At 43.8% G+C, this 17,947-nt stretch overlaps 1 protein-coding gene across 1 annotated transcript in view; it reads left to right on the top strand.

The window, feature by feature from the left end:
- Positions 1-17,947, top strand: part of LOC124622874 (furin-like protease 2) — a 790,830-nt gene that overhangs the window by 543,642 nt on the left and 229,241 nt on the right. Inside the window, exon 6 of the mRNA XM_047148668.1 lies at positions 8,494-8,653. Within this exon, the coding sequence (XP_047004624.1) occupies positions 8,494-8,653 (160 nt within the window). The remainder of the gene's footprint in view (positions 1-8,493; positions 8,654-17,947) is intronic.

Here is a 17,947-nt window from a genome sequence, read left to right on the forward strand (position 1 = left end):
ACCTATTTTACAAAGACTGTAAAGTATGAGTTTGTGACCCGTCTAGATGCTACTTAACAGTGTACACAGCACACTCAATACCATGTTTGAAAATAATTTGAAGCTAAGGGTAAAAATATATGAAAGAAATGTAAGTTACAACTTAGGCCTTAACTTTACTATATTGTAAACTGCAGAGGCGTAACAGTATGGGCACCGCCTGCTTACGTTACGGGAAAGTGACGCGGCAAGAAAAGTGTGTGAGTGGTATGCAGGCGAATGGAGAATCATTCTAGCCACGATACTGATTCCAAAAGAGCAAGGACACTAACGTAGGCTGCCAAAGGGCAGCATGTTGTGGCCTGACACCTAGACTCAAGCATCTCGCAAATGACGTAAGTGGTTGGCTGTCCGTGTGCTACTATTGCGACCATCTCTGAAAAGTACGTGACAAACTGCTCGACCACCACGCGTCACAGAACGTGGTCAGGGCCTGCTCGGTCTGCAAAGCACAAAAGATGGTGGTCGATGATACACTGGGCAACACTGTACCATGCCGGTGAAGGCACAAGCTTTGGCTGCACACCTAAAAGCACACGTTCCCTGCGCCCTTCTTCCCATGTCGATCCAGTGACGTCATCACATACGAGGCACATGGCCATCGAGATTGGATCAACATGGTTCAAATGGCTCTGAGCAATTTGGGACTCAACTTCTGAGGTCATTAGTCCCCTAGAACTTAGAACTAGTTAAACCTAACTAACCTAAGGACATCACAAACATCCATGACAGAGGCAGGATTCGAACCTGCGACCGTAGCGGTCTTGCGGTTCCAGACTGCAGCGCCTTTAACCGCACGGCCGAGATTGGAACGTGCATGAATATAAACTTGTCGCCTAGTCGGATGAATCACGTTTCTTGTTACATTAGGTCGATGTTCGCAGAACTTCTGTTTGAAATTATTGATTTGCAATGTAGCGAATTTTTTTAAAGAAAGACATTCAAAGTCAACATTACTGGAATTTTATAAGTATCTTCCATCCACACAGTTTCAGAATTTACATAAATTTGCCCGTGGCTTTTTTCCGCTTTTGGCACTACTTATTTGTGTGAAAAAACTTCCTCCGAAATGAAACATGCAAAGAGTAATTACAGATCAAATTTAAGTGATGAGCATTTGAAGTCGCTGATGATTATCTCTACCAGTAAACCTGATCCACAACTGGAGGTAATTATGAAAGGAAAATTACAGATACTTAAAGGTCACTAATTATCAATAAGCTGTTAAATTTATTTACATGAATACTCTAACACTGTGAGTTTTCAAGATATAAATTAATTGTAGTTATTTTTATACATCAGTTACAACTAAAACATCCAATATCATTATGTACACCAGGTATTGTATTTTCTTTAAATTGCCTTTAAATAAACATATTTTATACGATTTACTTGCTATGTTTATTTTACAACATAATCAAAAGAAAGTGAAACGTCACTTAAGAAGCATCTTCTATAATGATTGATTACTAAGCCTAGTCGCCGAAGTGGCGTCCATTTGAAAGACTTGCATCAGACTCGTGAGTAGAATAAAATGCAAAGAATTTTTTTACTTAAAATATTTTCGCCAAAGTAGTCTGTTAATCGTTTTTATTATTATTATTTTTTCACTACCGCACGGAGAATGGTCTGTCTGTTTATTGTGGATAGCCACAAGTTTAACCATGACCTTCCGCTTTGTAAAGTAGAGCTCCGACAATGTCGCGGTGTATTGGTCGCGATAGGCCTCGAAACTCAATTTTTGGCAGTATAGGTACCACCTCAAATATTTGGCGGGCCGGATACCGGGGATGTCCGGCCAGTAAAGTGGGCCGGTTTGCCGGCCCTCGCGGGCCGGTTAAGGCCCGCGGGCCATAGTTTGGAGACCCCTGGTTTAGACGATAGACCCCTTAGTGGCCGACCGAGCACAAGGCGTAATGCTGCTGAGACAGTTCAGGAAGAAATGGAGACTGTAGCGGGTTCGCCTATGCACGGGGAAGTCAGCGCTCGTGCAGTCGCACGTCGCACCGGCATTCCATACACTACTGTTTGGTTGGCACTTAGGCGTACCGTCCTATGCTATCCATACAAAACCCATCGGCATCATGAGCTGCTACCTGGCGATTTAGTGAAGCGGAGGGCATTTGCGGTGTGGGCGTTTCAAAAGATGGCGAAAGATGATGATTGGTTGAGTAACTTGTTGTGGACCGACGAAGCTCATTTCACGCTCCGAGGGTCTGTCAACGCCCACAACTGCAGGATTTGGGCTACCGAAAATCCTAGAACTGTCGTGGAAACTCCATTGCACGACGAGAAAGTCACGGTATATCTACCGTTATCGAGCCTCTTTTCTTTGCGGAAATGCGTGATTCTGGTTTTGTAACTGCTAGCGTGACGGGTGAGAGATTCTCCGATATGTTTCAGAATCGCATCATCCCCAGCCTGGCTGATAAACACCTCCTGGAACGTACGACGTTTATGCAGGATAGCGCTCAACCCCATATTGCTGGACGCGTGAAATATATCTTGCGCGCGTCGTTTGGTGATGATCGTGTACTCAGCCGCCACTTTCATCATGCTTGGCCTCCCAGGTCCCCAGACCTCAGTCCGTGCGGTTATTGGCTTTGGGGTTACCTGAAGGAAGTGTATCGTGATCGACCAACATCTCTAGGGAGGCTGAAAGGCAACATCCGACGCCAATGCCTCACCACAACTCCGGACATGCATTACAGTGCTGTTCACGGCATTATTCCTCGACTACAGCTATTGTTGAGGAATGATGGTGGACTTATTGAGCATTTCCTGTAAAGAACATCATCTTTGCTTTGTCTTACTTTGTTTTGCTAATTATTGCTATTCTGCACATATGAAGCGCCATCTGTCGGACATGTTTTGAACTTTTGTACTTTTTGGTTCTAATAATACCCCATGCCATTCCAAGCATGTTTGTTAATTTGTACCTCTACATCTACATTATTTCGTGATTTATTCAGTTTTCAAATTTATACTGATTTTTTGATCACCCGGTATATCGAATATTAGCGATCAAGACAGCTGTTTATTACAATATTAAATAAGATCACTTTTGTTCCTTTTTGATGTAATAAATTTAAACGTAATATCGTAATTATTGCATTTTTATTTTATTTTCTGTCGCTGACTGTGCAGCGCTGCGTTCAGCAGGGCCGCAGAATGAATTTTCTCTCCGCAGCAGTGTGTGTACTGATTTGAAACTTCCTGGCAGGATGAAGCTGTGCGCCAGACCGGGAATCGAACGTGGGACCTTCGCCATATCGCGGGAAAGTGCTTCATCGACTGACCAATTGAAGAATGACTCGAGGCCCGCCCTCACAGCTTTACATCCACCAGTACCTGATCTACCTCTCAATGATCACATGTTCGAGCGCCGGTCCGGCACACACTTTTTTGTGCCAGAAAGTTGTAGCAGGACCGGAGTGAGCCTCTTATCCTGTTACACTCCTCATGCGAAGTCAAAGCTCTTTTTCGATTTGTTGTAATTTCTTCTCTTTGGAGTTTCTCTCCTTGATTATTAACATTCTTAATGTTCTTACCACGCTAAATTCTTTCAGTGCTTTTTTCAAGGCTACTACTGTCAAAACCTTGCTTAAAATCAACAAGGCAGAGATCAATTTCACGCAGGAAACGTGGGCAACTTTGTAATCCTTTTAGAACTTTTTGAAACGTAAATCATTAAAATAAGCACTGAGACCTTTAATTCTCACATTTCTGGAATTTTATAAACGTTATCCTTAAAATTTAACAGGGATATGGTATGTTAATTGTCAAAAGCAACCTTCTGCTCAGGGAACATCGTGACCTGACATGTAAGACAGGGACAGCAAAGTTCAGTTCATCTGTCACAACGATGGGCTGCCCTTGTGTTTGTCTATAACTTTGTTACAGATTTTTCATGTTTTATGAGTTTTGTCTTATCAACGTAGAGAAAAATATTTGTCATAAAGTTTACCAATTTGGTGAGATATATTTTTGTAATTTTCTTAATTTCCAAATTCTTTTGGTCCTGTCTTTAATAAAATAAAGAAACAATGGAGAAAAGTAAACTTCACTTAAAAAGGAAATATAACAAAACTTTTACACACCTATTTACGCATCATTTCAATAGAAGAAGCAGAGAACAGCACCTACACTTAACACAATATCCGCTAAGGAAAGTAATTAGTTCAAACGGTTCGATTATGTCTTCAGTGGTATGATAAAAGCAAAGCCATGTCACGTTCAGCATAATATTCCGAATATTCTGGAAAATGTGTGCAGTATTCGGAAACTAGAATATCATATGAAGAAAAGTCTTCTTTTCATTACTGATACATTCGTAGTGTCCCAACATCTATTAATGACACATGATTTCTACAATTTAAAACACAACACTTGTTTCTGCAGGTACATATGTGATTAATTTTACTGCTATAATATCCGGATATAATTTTTTCCATTTCAAATGGCTGAACAGTGATCTACATATGTAACTCGCTTATATTATCCTACCGTTAGTAAATCCGCTCATCAGAGTAATTGTCAGTAGCGGAAAGATATCTGCAAAAACATTTTTCCATTTTGCAGCAAAACGGCCTTGTGACAGCTGAAGCGTAATGCGAGTGCCTGTAACGTCCATCAATAAAGGCAGGAGTATGCAAGAACGGACTGCAGAAGAGTTTGTGTGTTGTTTTTTGACGCTAATTACAATACTGAAGAATAAAATGCTGGAGCACGCTATTGTCACAAAGTAGTACCTCAGACACGAAGTTCCCCTCTTTCACATACAGGTAAACTTTATCCGTTAGAGGTTAGGAGGCCAATTTAGGTAATAAAACTTGTTCCAGGAAGATTGGCAAGTATTCAGGAATATGACAGTAACAACCATTCGAAGTAAAAAGTTCATTAAACAAGGGCTCTAAAGCGGATACCCTACGAGCTACGAGAACTTCTTCATCTTCGATACTGCGAATGAAATCACTTTTAATACACACTCTTTCCTTCCATATTTCGGTAGGAGGCTGCATGGACCAAAATAATAAAATGTTGTCTACCAAATATAGGCTCTAAAATGCATAGTCTAAGACCTACGAATATCTGTTCAGTAGAAGAGTCATGTTTCAGAGTAGGGGAAATGAACAAGCGATTGTCGCTCTTAAGGTACACATTTTTAGAGCCCATGTTTAGGGATTACGTTGCTTCACATGTTCGTTCCTGCCATATCCTTGAATACTGACCGTTCCTAATACGGACCATTCCTCCTGGGACACGCTGTATGTGCTCAGCAGTTATCCTTACAGGAGTTAGACAAAAATATGGAAACAGCGCGGGAAACGCAAAAATGATTCATATGGCTCTAAGCTCTATGGGACTTAACATCTGATGTCATCAGTCCCCTAGACTTAGAACTACTTAAACCTAACGAACATGAGGACATCACACACACCCATGCCTAAGGCAGCCTTCGAACCTGCGACCGTCGCAGCAGCGCGGTTCCGGACTGAGGCGCCTAGAACCGCTAGGTCACTTCAGCCGGCCGGGAAACGTAGGTGGTACGTAAGTCTGTAGACTGCTTTGTTGTATTTGACCACAGACGGCCACTAAGCAATGTCCTCAGTTATTTGCAAGTATCAGTCGTGGTCAGTAAATTGTTCTGTGTATGGGTGTGTGCGTTACGTCGATTTGTTTGTCTTCGTATGGGGCTGCCACCGTAACCGAGGTAGACGAAGCGTATGATGTTTAAAGAGGTACTATATCAAATATTTACATCGCGTAGAGGGAAAACGGAGATACAGCATACAGTATTGCCTTTTGAGCGATAGTGCCAGTCACTCAAGAGCATTGTCACGAAAAATAAAAGGACGGCAGCTGCAAATATCACTGCAGAGTTGAATACGCATTCGCGAACCCTGTCAGCACGGAAACGGCAATAAGGGAGCTCCATAAGTGGGGAATTTAAGGGAAAGCTGTAATTTCGAAACTACTACTCAATGATGCAAATACCTGTAACAGGAAAATTGGATGTTGAGACCATAAAACGTCGGCAATGGAGCAGTGGAAGATCATCATTTGGTCAGGTGAGTCTTGTTTCACACTGGTTCCACTCCTGGCCGATTTTACGTCAAAAGGCTGAAAAATGGCATGGGTTCAGTGATGATTTGGGATTATGTGACCATTTCGGCTAATAACACCCATTCTACGGTACAATGGTTCAATATTTATTTCCCAGTGGCGATGCTTTATTCCAAAACGATTGGAATCCTGTTCACACAGGTCACATCGTCCAGATTTGGTTTTCTGAGTGCGAGAATAAACAGTCACGTCTTTTCTAGCCACGACAGTCATCAGATCTCAATTTATTGAGCCTTGGGGGTGTACCTTTGAGAAACGGGTTTGAGTTCGCTATCCACCTCCACCTATTTTGCAAGGTAAATGTTACATGATTCTCTTGAAAACCATACACGACCTGCTGGTCCAGTCCAAGACGGTTGGATGCTGATTTGAAATCCATACTTTTTCCAACACCTTATTAGGCATGCTAATGTGCTGTGTTTTTCGCGTTTCCATATAGCTGTTAATCCTCTGTATCTGTACTAATGAATAAAATGTAAAACCGTCATGTCTGTCTGTTCATCTTTTAAGACATTAATCTCCTAAACTATAGGCTGAGGCAAATTAGAGTAGCCAGCTGAACAGGGACACAACAGGGGAAAGAAATACAGTAGTAACCCGACTATAGCAGACGCTGGAAAGACCATGATTCACCTAGTAAGCAATTTTCTGAAGGTTGATCGAAGCTGGAGTGCTGGAATTGCTGCAGTCTCATCCGAAATGTTCTGCTGCAGTTCTTGAAGAATATGAAAGGTGTTGCGATACACCTTAGATCTGAGGGCTCCCCAAACGATGTAATCCGCAGTGGCACATCAGGAAACGTGGATGGCCAGCTAGGACCGCGACCAGGCTGACCACCTCTAACAACTCTCCCACTAGAGAGGATTGTGTAAATGAGCTCCCAGGTTCGGCTGGCTGTATTGGCAGTTGCTCCATCAGGCTGCAATTAGCTGTAGGTCTTTTCCTCCTCCGTCAGTGCCGGTACAAATTCACGGTCATTTGTATCCACTCATCCGGGCCATTCTTGTTTGTCTCGTTCTGTAGGAAATGGATTTCCGTGGGGTTTTACTGGTAGCTTCAACGCAGCTCGGTCAACGGAAAAAAGATATCGTAATGTAAAGTTTATCTAAAAATCACATGTCTCTCTATGTCTGCCTGTTTCAACATGCAAAGCTCCTGCACTACTAAAAGAATTTTCATGGTATTTCCGTTAGTAACATGTATACTGTACTTCATCAAAATTGCATTACGAAAAAAAATATATGTAGTACCGGACGGATTTCAGCCAAACTCGGCACCCATATCACTTACTGTCTCGAAAGAAACCCTGTTGGGTAAGAACCACCTACCTATCGAATGGGTGAAGAATGGAGTGAATAAAAAGCGTAGCCCACGACCCGCTAACATTCAAATTTTATTCATACCGTTCCTGAGGACGAGAGCGCTTAGTGATTTGAAACAAATACACATAATTTCAAACCTTTGTGAACGTATTTCTCGGTTAAACGATCCACAAATTGACGAAACGGAAAAAGTTTATCGCTTACTACATTTTGGGCTGTTCATTTTCGCATCAGGGACGACATTTTTCACGTCTTCACAATTAGCAGATAGTACCTACAAATTTGCGTCGTTGTACGACACAGAGGGATGGGGTGGGGTGGGGGGGGGTGGCCAGAGAAAGGAAATAATAGGAAATGGACTGGAAGAGGGGTAAAACGTGAAGTACATAAACAGGAAACAGGAGAGAGACATGGTGAGGATGACAAGGAGACGGGCAAAGTGAGGAGGCAGCAGCAGATGGCCAGAGACAGCCAGAGGGTGATGATGGACGGAGAGTCGGGGGTGGAGGCAGTGGACATAGAGAATTTGGGAGACTGAGGTAGACGGTGAGACGGGCAGAGGACGCGCACGGAGAAAGGGGGAAGTAGGACGGAGAGTGTGGGGTGGAAGTACTGGACAGAGTGAATGCGGGGAAGGAGGTGGACAGAAAGGAGCCAGAGAAGATAGAGAGAGGGGAAAGGAGGTGATGGACTACCAGAACAGAATTAAATACATTCATGGCAATGTCGGATTCTCAGCTAGTTCACAGTAAAATACTTAAGCGCCTTCTTGTTACAGAGTTGCACATTTATGCGGAATTCATAAAATGTAATCCTTAGAGATTTGGAGACCAATACAGTTTACATATGCGCAGCAGGTAAGTGAATAATTAGCCTTGCTATGCGCTCGGCGGCCACGTACGCACTTCGCCTGGAGACGCGTTTAATCGCGGTGCGAGCGCGCGCCGCGCATTCTGCGGCGGATCGATGGCTGACCGACGCCACCCACCCCTCTGTGTGCCCGCAGGACCCGCTCGCCAGCACGGATATCAACGACAATGACAGCGACCCGACGCCGCGCGACAACGGCGACAACAAGCACGGCACGCGGTGCGCGGGAGAGGTGGCGGCCGTCGCCTACAACAGCTACTGCGGCGTCGGCGTCGCCTACAACGCCAGCATCGGCGGTGAGTGGCTGCGCCGCCGCTGTCCAGCTACACGCAACTGACGGCCGTTTCAATTAAAAGTAACTGTATCTCAACGATTTACGGTTAAAGCAAACACAATACACTACCCTTTAATAAGCGACTCTAAGTTGGACCAATGGTGCTAAAATGCCTACATGCACCGATTAAATTTGACAGTTACAATATGCGAAGGATCTTCAATAAATATTGCCATACATTGTTTTCTGAAAGCACATTGACTTTATTCAGTATTCCGATACACCTTATTATACGCCGCTCTTTTGGCTACAAAACCTTAGTTTTCAACCTACTCTCCGAGCAATGCGACGGCCGTACGCCACCTCACTGACAGGACCTGCATGCCCACATCGACGTCAGAGCTAACCTCTTACTGCATCAGTAACCTCCCTAACTTCTACGTACTGATTCCCGCGTAAGTAACTGGATATGGACTGTAAGGTGGGTGACGAAGAAAAGAAGTTTGGTGAGATCTTCTCGGGTGCACAGACTTGTGTGAGATCTTGACTTTTTAATTTTTGTGGCGACGAACAGGCTGAAGTCTACTCTACAGGGTCGTATTATACACTTATGAGACCCCAACTTGTGGACTAGTGTGTCAGCATTACCAACCAACAGAGACAGTAGTTGTGAGGCGAGGTGTTCATTGTGATCCGTCGATTAGCTCGAATGAGGCGGTCCGCACATTCCAACATTGCAGGAGTCACAGCTGTGTGTGGCCAGTCGCCACGCGGTAAATCGGACAGGTCTGCGCGGCCTTGATGCAATGATGACAAACGCCTCGCTCAACGACTCACCGTGCTTTTGTTGACTGCGACGTCTCCGTAGACATTCTGCAAGCGGCTATCACTATCTGCTGTGCTCTAGTTTTCTGCCAAGAGGAACTCAGTGACAGTTCTCTGCTTGGAACGCACTTCCGTTACAGACGCCATTTTGAAAGCTATTTATGGCGATGCCACGTATCGGAATGCCATGAAACTATAGGGGCTGAATAGGGAATATTCCACAGTGTTCCACAACCTAAATTGTCCGAGAAAAGTATAAGTTGCATTGCTTATTGAACACCCCTCGTACTACTGTTTCAGAAATAAACGCCAGCAACCAGTTTGTTTAGACCGTCGGTTGAGCATACATCTTGTCAAATGTTACAGCGACACGTAACATTAATAACTCGAACGGATCAAGAACCACACTGTTCAACACTTTAAAACTGTAACGACTACATAAATGTGTAGCTCAGGTAACATGGATAGAGGTAGGAGATAGTGGCCACCAACAACCGTTGTAAATCCACCGTACCAATTGGGCAGGGTTTATTATTTTTACGCTCGAAAGGTCACAACGCTTACACTTAACCTACAACAAAAGACAATCATTTTTAGATTAGAAGAGGTAAAGTTCGTTTAATTTCTCGTGAATTACCATAACCTGTAGTATATATCACTCAACTCACACTGAGCAGTTTTGTTATGACGGTTGGGTGAACCACCTCCTCACCTCCCCCCCACGAGTACTTTAATAGTGATTTCCCGTAAACTCACTGATCTTCAGTTCATTAACATGAGTAAATCATCTACTAGTCTTGGCCACTTGCAAGTAATTTCAATCGGACTTACAAGAACGTTTGCGAAATAATTTTTTTATCAATCCACCTAATTATCATGATCCTTCTACAGTACCACATTTCCAACGCTTCGATTCTCTTCTTTCGCATTTTCCCCACAATCCGTATCTGACTCACTGCTGTATCCAAAACTTAATTTCTCAAAAACTTCCACCTCAAGTTAAGGCCGAAGTTTAATATTAGTAAATTTTTTGTGCTCTGGAGTGCCATCTTTGCCTGTGCTAGTCTGATTTATATGTCCACCTTGCTTCTTCCGTATGTGATATTTTGCTCCGAAAGAAGCAGAGTCCATTCTTTCCGTCTATTTCGGTGTTTCCAAATTTTATATTAAATTTTTTAGTTCAAAATGGCTCTGAGCACTATGGGACTCAACTGCTGAGGTCATTAGTCCCCTAGAACTTAGAACTAGTTAAACCTAACTAACCTAAAGACATCACAAACATCCATGCCCGAGGCAGGATTCGAACCTGCGACCGTAGCGGTCTTGCGGTTCCAGACTGCAGCGCCTTTAACCACACGGCAAATTTTTTAGTATATCTCATTTCTGATGCTCCTTTCTTCTGTTTCCTCCCAATCCATATTCGGTTCACACACTTTGTATGTTATTCATATGAACATAATTCTCCCTCGCTCAAGAAGCAATCCCAGTAATATCATCTACGAGTGGTCACACTGACATTCTATAAATCCACAATGCTTCTTCGCCCTACAGATTGAATGGCCTGATTAAAAGACTACACCTGTGTCCTACATATCTAATTGCGGCACTGATAAACGCCAGCACATGTCGTTTTTTTTTTTTCATGGGAACCGTAGTAGTGTTATATCACACATATTCTTGCTGCACAATTCAGCACTGTCTACTGTTTATTTGAAAGTGACAACAGACGGCGTAACCGCCTCTTTTTATTTAGTAACTTCCTTGCCACTCTATTCTGTTCCAGGCGGGATAAGCAGCTGGCTCGGTCGACAGATATCCGATCCCTCCGGCTGCTCCAGAATGATACACACCTAGGTTTTTCCTCTCTATCGTGCGCACCTCTTCCACTAATGCACAGTGACACAAGCAAAAGGCTTTATATCCTCTTGAAGTAAACTTCTCAAATACCTCCATCTTCATGGATGTTCTTTCACATCGTGATAGTGTCTTACCAGAAAAAAATAATCATTTTTGGGGTCAAAACGTCCATGAACGATGGGCCTTGAACTTACAGCGGCGTCTATTTCTATCAAAATGGTGTTCAGCATGTCTTCAGCCATTTGAGAGTGATCTGAGGCATCTTCCTCAAGTACCTCGTCACCGACCCGGCCTTACATTCGCACCAGTCTTCCACATCAAGCCACCAGTAGTGACGTGTACTTCCAGGTGACTCCATGGTGGACACAGTAGTATTGTATTTTAGTTTAGTGTCTGTTTGGAACATTTTACAGGATCGAACGCTCTTTGTAGAGCATCAAATCAAAAGGAGTTGTCTTTATGTTTCTGAATTTCGAAATTCTCACTCAAATTGTGCCATTACAGGTCCACCAACGTCATCAACAGACATTAAAGCAAAGTCAGTATAAAATATTTTGAAGATCTGCTTGTCCAGCTAACAACTGTTCATATTTACATCTTGTATCTCTCAGCTGAATATAACTTTCCATCTCTCATTAAGATTTAAAAAAAAGAACAATAATAAACTCATTCTATTAGTAGTTATCTCAAGATTGCATTCCTGGAGTATCTCATAACTTTGCGCCAAAAGAAACATTTCCAAGAGAAATAACTGGACTGGTTTATTAACAGGCGTCTCATGTTCGATATATTAAAAGCCGTTAAACTGCATGCATGAAATTTAGTAGTGAACTTTCCTTGCATGGGAACTGGCCTGCAGATATTTTGAAGCAGGACGTTTATGTGATCATCACCTCTCACATTCACCAAGTAATTGTACTGTATCACATTAGGGAAAGCATCTCATGGTAGGATACATGTACATCCCCTCTCACCCCTTTTCACCAACATGTTAGCAATTTATTTTTAATTTCCAGCAACGTCCAATTTTTCCACATACTAAAAATCGTTTCTAATACAGGAAAGCATTCTAGAATGACATTTAGCTGGCGAAAGCTCCCCAGAACTTAGAAACGCTTGTGTTCAGCCTTGTCCATTGTGTACTGTCATCGAACACTAAGCGCAGAAGAATAGACGTTACTGTCACAGTTAGTGAAGCGTTTGGATGATTTGAGCTAAGGTTTATGCGTTGCGAGAAGCCTTTCCTATCTCAAGCCCGTCTCATGAAACACTGCAGGTAATTACCACTTCACACCGTGCACTGAATTAAATTTTTATTTAACTCTGTGATGGCAGAACAAGCCCGAAACGCGTTAACAAACATTTTGAAAGCTAAAGGACGCTAAGGCTGTATGGCTGCTGGAAAATGAGGTGAAATATAAAACGAAATGGTCGTATGAAGAGTTGATTCAGCATCCAGGAAAATCGAAAAAACCCAGAGTTAAGTTAAAACCATAAAGTCTACATTAAGACTGCAGGTGAAAAGAAGAGAGGCAGACAGAGGATAGGTGAAAGGAGAGAAGTGGAAGCATTTACGAGAGGAAGAATGTGATGATGCGACAAATTCACAGGGAACCCAGTAGTAGAAATTAACTGAGGTTTTAAGATTTGCGGTGACATAAGGTGGCTGGATCGTACAGCATTCCTTCTGAATATCTTAATCAATGTTGACAGTGCCAAGCAAATGACTGTTCACGTTGTGTTATAGTATCTGTTATTCTGCAGACATACCATCGGACTTACATAAAATTATCATCCACGAAGATACTAAAGGTGGCAGGGGCAGCTAAGTGCGAGATACACCGCATAGTGAACTTGGCACTCATGCTTCCACGTTACTAACCAGTATAACGTACAGAGGAAAACCCGCCAGGTTAGCTGAGAGCGCAAATGCGCTGTTGCCTGGACTCGGGTAGGCGCTCCAGCCCGGGTCAGAATCCGCCTGGCGGCTTACCGAGGTCTGCCAGTGTGCCAGCGAGCCTGTATATTGTTTTTAGGTGGTTTCCCACATCCCACTAGGAGAATACCGGGCTGGTCCCCACGTTCCGCCTGAGTTACACGACTCGCAGACATCTGAACACGTGCGCACTATTACATTGATTATACTAGATTCAGACAGCTGGGGCGCACCCGTGAGGTACAGGGTGACGGCAGGAAGGGCATCCAGCCACCCCTTAACGCTAACCTTGCCAAATCCGATCCTAGCAATGCCGACACTCCGAAACCGCGGGACAAGGGACTAGCTAAACAAAGAAAGATAACGTGCAGTGGAATGAAGAAGAAAACAGAGATTTTATTGTGTTACATGAAGCTCAGTTTGACTTTAGAAAAGGAAGAAACACTGGGGTACAAAGTAGAAGAAGCAAAGGAAATCTGGTACTTGAAAGATCAACAACTCACTGCTAGCTAACATCCCAAAGATCTTTGGGCTCACATACGGTTCCTCTTCGTCCAAATGTCTTGGCTCAGACTTATCTAGGGGTTGAATCGCACGTGTCGCATTAGACGCCCTAACCTAGACACTTGTGACCCTTTGGTTAAATTGTCTGGCTAATGGCAACTTTGCGAAATTGTAAGAAACAAAGTTAATGCAACATATAATAACAGTAATAATAATATCGGGAACTAAATTAACGACCCATAAATGATGTAGACCACACAGTTGCGATTTGGTTAGAATAATGTTGATTCAGGAAGAAAACTAATAGCGAATGTGGTCGCACATAGAACTACTGTTACACTCCAGCGCACATCCATTTAACACAGCCGGCCAAGTGGCCGAGCGGTTCTAGGCGCTACAGTCTGGAACCACGCGACCGCTACTGTCGCAGGTTCGAATCCTGCTTCGGGCATGGATGTGTGTGATGTCCTTAGGTTAGTTAGGTTTAAGTAGTTCTAAGTTCTAGGGGACTGATGACCTCAGAAGTTAAGCCCCATAGTGCTCAGAGCCATTTGAACCATTTTATAAATGTTTCCCTTTATGGCCAATCTTAGGTTCGCCATATTTAACACTGCTACCTCTCCTTGGCCACAAACGGCTTCTACGGGTTTTCCGTATGACGTAGGTTCCCGTCTATCACACACACACACTACAGCATAATAGACGCCTGGCAATTTCTCCATCTCGAGGCGTATCTGCGCGCATTGTAGCAAACAGTCCTGGATGACAGGGTCCGTTTCACAATTCCTGAAGGCTCTCTCTTTCGGTCTTATAGTTAAATGAGAGCGAAATGCTCGTTAGCTCACAACTCGAAGGACGAACCAAGGAGCGTGTAAAAAGCTTACCAGAGCACAAAGAGGACATTCCTGGGCATTAGTAGTCCATTAGTATCAAACTTCGGACTTCATTTGAGGAAGAAATTTCCGCAGCTCAGCATTGTATGGAAGTGCAACATCGACTGTGGATAAACTCGAAAACGAGGGAACCGAAGCTTATGAGATATAGTGCAAAATGTATGTCAAAAATTAGATGCTCTGATAAGAATTGATGTTTTCCTGAGAATCGGCAAGGACCAAAATATGTGTAAGACGATAAGACATGTGTTAAGACGCCAAGAAAAAACTTAAATAGCACCTGAGAGAGCTGCAGAAGGTAAAAACTTTACCGGGAGACAGAGACTGGAATATTTACAACGTATAGCTGAAGAAAAACAAAACGTCGTAGGCCTTCTGTGGGATCTTATGTTACAGATTTCACGTAAAACATCTCAGCTAATAAGAGTTTTTCTGACAGTAACTAAGACGCATGAAAAGTCCTGTATACGCATATATAAGAGTTGTGAAACGACAGGCTGCTTCAAAAGGGGTCGTAATTATTATGCTCCTAATCCCAATGTGAAGTACGTCCAAAACCTACATCCACAGACTAAATCTCAAGCTCGCTGTATTAAGTGGGATAACTAGTAATTACTGGTTGATTAATGAACTCACAACGGAAACCTATTGTGCATGAAGAATTAACTACGATCAATTCTGTCTGCTACGTATTACGTATTATATGTATTGCATACCTTGAATGGGGTGAAAAAGTAAGTGTTGCTTACTATACACGTCTTCCTGACCAACCGGATAAAATACAGCATCAAAGGAATGACCAAAATCGCTTACAAAAGTTCGTTTTTTATCTAACAACAAAAACCGGGAACCATCTGTCTTGTCCCGATAAACCTATAATACCAATAAACCGTTGTTAGTTACTACTAACAAATACAGATTGTATTGTATTGTATGTTAATCGGGGACCTAGAAACGACGGAGAGGCTCCGTCTCCGCCGCAGCAGCGGTGGTTCACAACCCGACGAGGACTACCGCAGTCCACTTCACCCCTCCGCCGCCCCACACCGAACCCAGGGTTATTGTGCGATTCGGCCCCCGGTGGGTTTGGAGCACAGAATCGTATTGCTGTGAAACATGGTCCTTGGGGAAGCCGGAACAGAAGAGAACCGAAGTATTTGAGATATGGTGCTGGAGAATAATGTAGAAAAGGGTAATGAGGAGTGAGGAGTTTCGCTGTAGAACTGGCGAGGCTAAGAATATATGTAGCGGTAGCCGCCGAGCCCAGAGGACGCGAAGCAGAGCAGCAGCAGCACTTGTCTGATAAACTGTAAATTGATTTAGCCTTTGTTTTTGGTTTACGTGCTTCTGCAAAGTAATGAAGTGTACGTGTGTATTTTACTGTCCAGACAAGTGGTTAGAAAACTAATCGTAGTTTTTGTTGTTGCGTAGGCCTTGTGAATATCCTTGTGTAGGGTGGCTTCCTACTCTGCATTTTCCCGTCGCCAGAAAATCCGTCAGGCCATTGCGTTTTAATTTTGTACTATTAGACAGCACATGGTTTGGATCAGTGCTTTCTAGTTTGAATATTTATCTCGTGCAGTAACTTTTCGGTAAACAGGATTTCTAATAACGGGTATCTGTAAATAGATCAAATTCAGTAGAGAAATTTTTTTGCTGTTTAAGAGCTTACGGTCTCAGAGTACAGTGATAAATCTGCACAGCAACTTTCAGTGTTACTTTAATCTTCTTTAGTATATTTTCAAACTCAGTAGCGCCATTTGATACCTTATATCTACTTTATACGCCGTACGATGTGGCTAGAGACTGTGCTTGTTGTGAGCGGATGCAAGGAGAGGTGACTGTTGTCCGTAAACAGCTGGAAGCTGCGTTGGCTTCCGTCGACAAGCTTCTAACTAATGCTCAAGTTGTGGTGACGTTGGGGCGCCAGTGACGAGACCTGCGACACCTTTGGCGCCACTGCAATCCCCTGGTGACCCGGACGTCGCTGCGGCTTCTGATACGCTACACCTGGGCGGTCCGTCCTCACCCCAGAATGGGTGGCATACATTGGTGGGTTCGCGTGTCACTGGGCGGAAGGCGAAAGAAGGAGCAGGCCGTGCGACTGGCTCCCTACGTCTTAGCAACGGGTACGAGGTGCTACCCAGTATAACTCTGAGCCAGCAGAGGATGCCTCTCCTATTGGGCAAGTGGTCGATTTTCCTGCACAGTCCGGACAAGTCTAGATGGTGGGAGCTCCAATGTAACGGGGGGGGGGGGTGATGTAGCCACTCAGGGAGACAGCAGGCAAGGCGGGAAAGAATTCCAGTGTGCTTTCGATATGTTTGCCGGGAGGTTTTATTCCGTGATGTGGAGGAGACCCTGCCGGCGGCTATCTAGAGCACTGGGTGCAACCGGCTGTATGTAGTGGCACATGTCGGCACGAATGACGCCTGTCGCTTGGGTTATGAGGCCATCCTCGTCTCCTTTCGGCGGCTGGCTGTTATGGTGAAGGCAACTAGCAACGCACACCTGTGCCTTTGCCCATGCGGAAAAGATTTTTATGAAATAAATATTACAAACGAATGTTTTATTGTTTTTGCCGAGACACACGAGTAGAAAGTATACCCCCGCGTGGGTTGTGGGATCTGAAGTCACAAAGGAGGCTGTGTCTTTCTTCTCTTTTTGCGTCGTCCGTTCTGGCCGACATAAATTCTGCGTGCAACACAGACCGAGATCACTCAGTGGTTAGCGCTCTGGATTCGTATTCAGGAGACTCTTTATTAAAATCTACGTCTAGCCTCGAACATTGCGGATTTTCGTGACTTCCCTAAATCAGTTTATCACGGTGGTTCCATTAAAAAAAAAGGAAACGGATGATTTTGAAGCTTACCCTTATCTAAAGCGAAATAGTGTTCCGTCGTGTTGTTAGCACACTGGACTCACATTATGGAGGACGACGGTTCAAACCCGTCTGCGGTCATCCTGACTTAGGTTTCCTGTGACTTCCCTAAATCGTTTCAGGCAAAAGCCGGGGTGTTTCCTCTGAAAGGGCTCCGCCGGTTTCGTTCCCCATCCTTCCATAATCCGAGCTTGTGCTCCATCTTTAATGATCTCGTTATGGACGGGACGTTGAACGCTTATTCCCCCCCCCCCCCCCCCCCCCCTCCGAAGTCGTCCTCAGCAACACATGAAATAGTAAACTTCGGTTCTCTAACACGGTTATTGCCCATCTCACACCTTCCCGAAGTTTTATTCTACACGTCTGTTAATTGCATTAGGAGTTATACAAATAAGAACTGCCCTTCCAACAACGCTGTCT

This window comes from Schistocerca americana, chromosome 7, assembly GCF_021461395.2.
Source record: "Schistocerca americana isolate TAMUIC-IGC-003095 chromosome 7, iqSchAmer2.1, whole genome shotgun sequence".
In the NCBI taxonomy this organism is placed as follows: domain Eukaryota; kingdom Metazoa; phylum Arthropoda; class Insecta; order Orthoptera; family Acrididae; genus Schistocerca; species Schistocerca americana.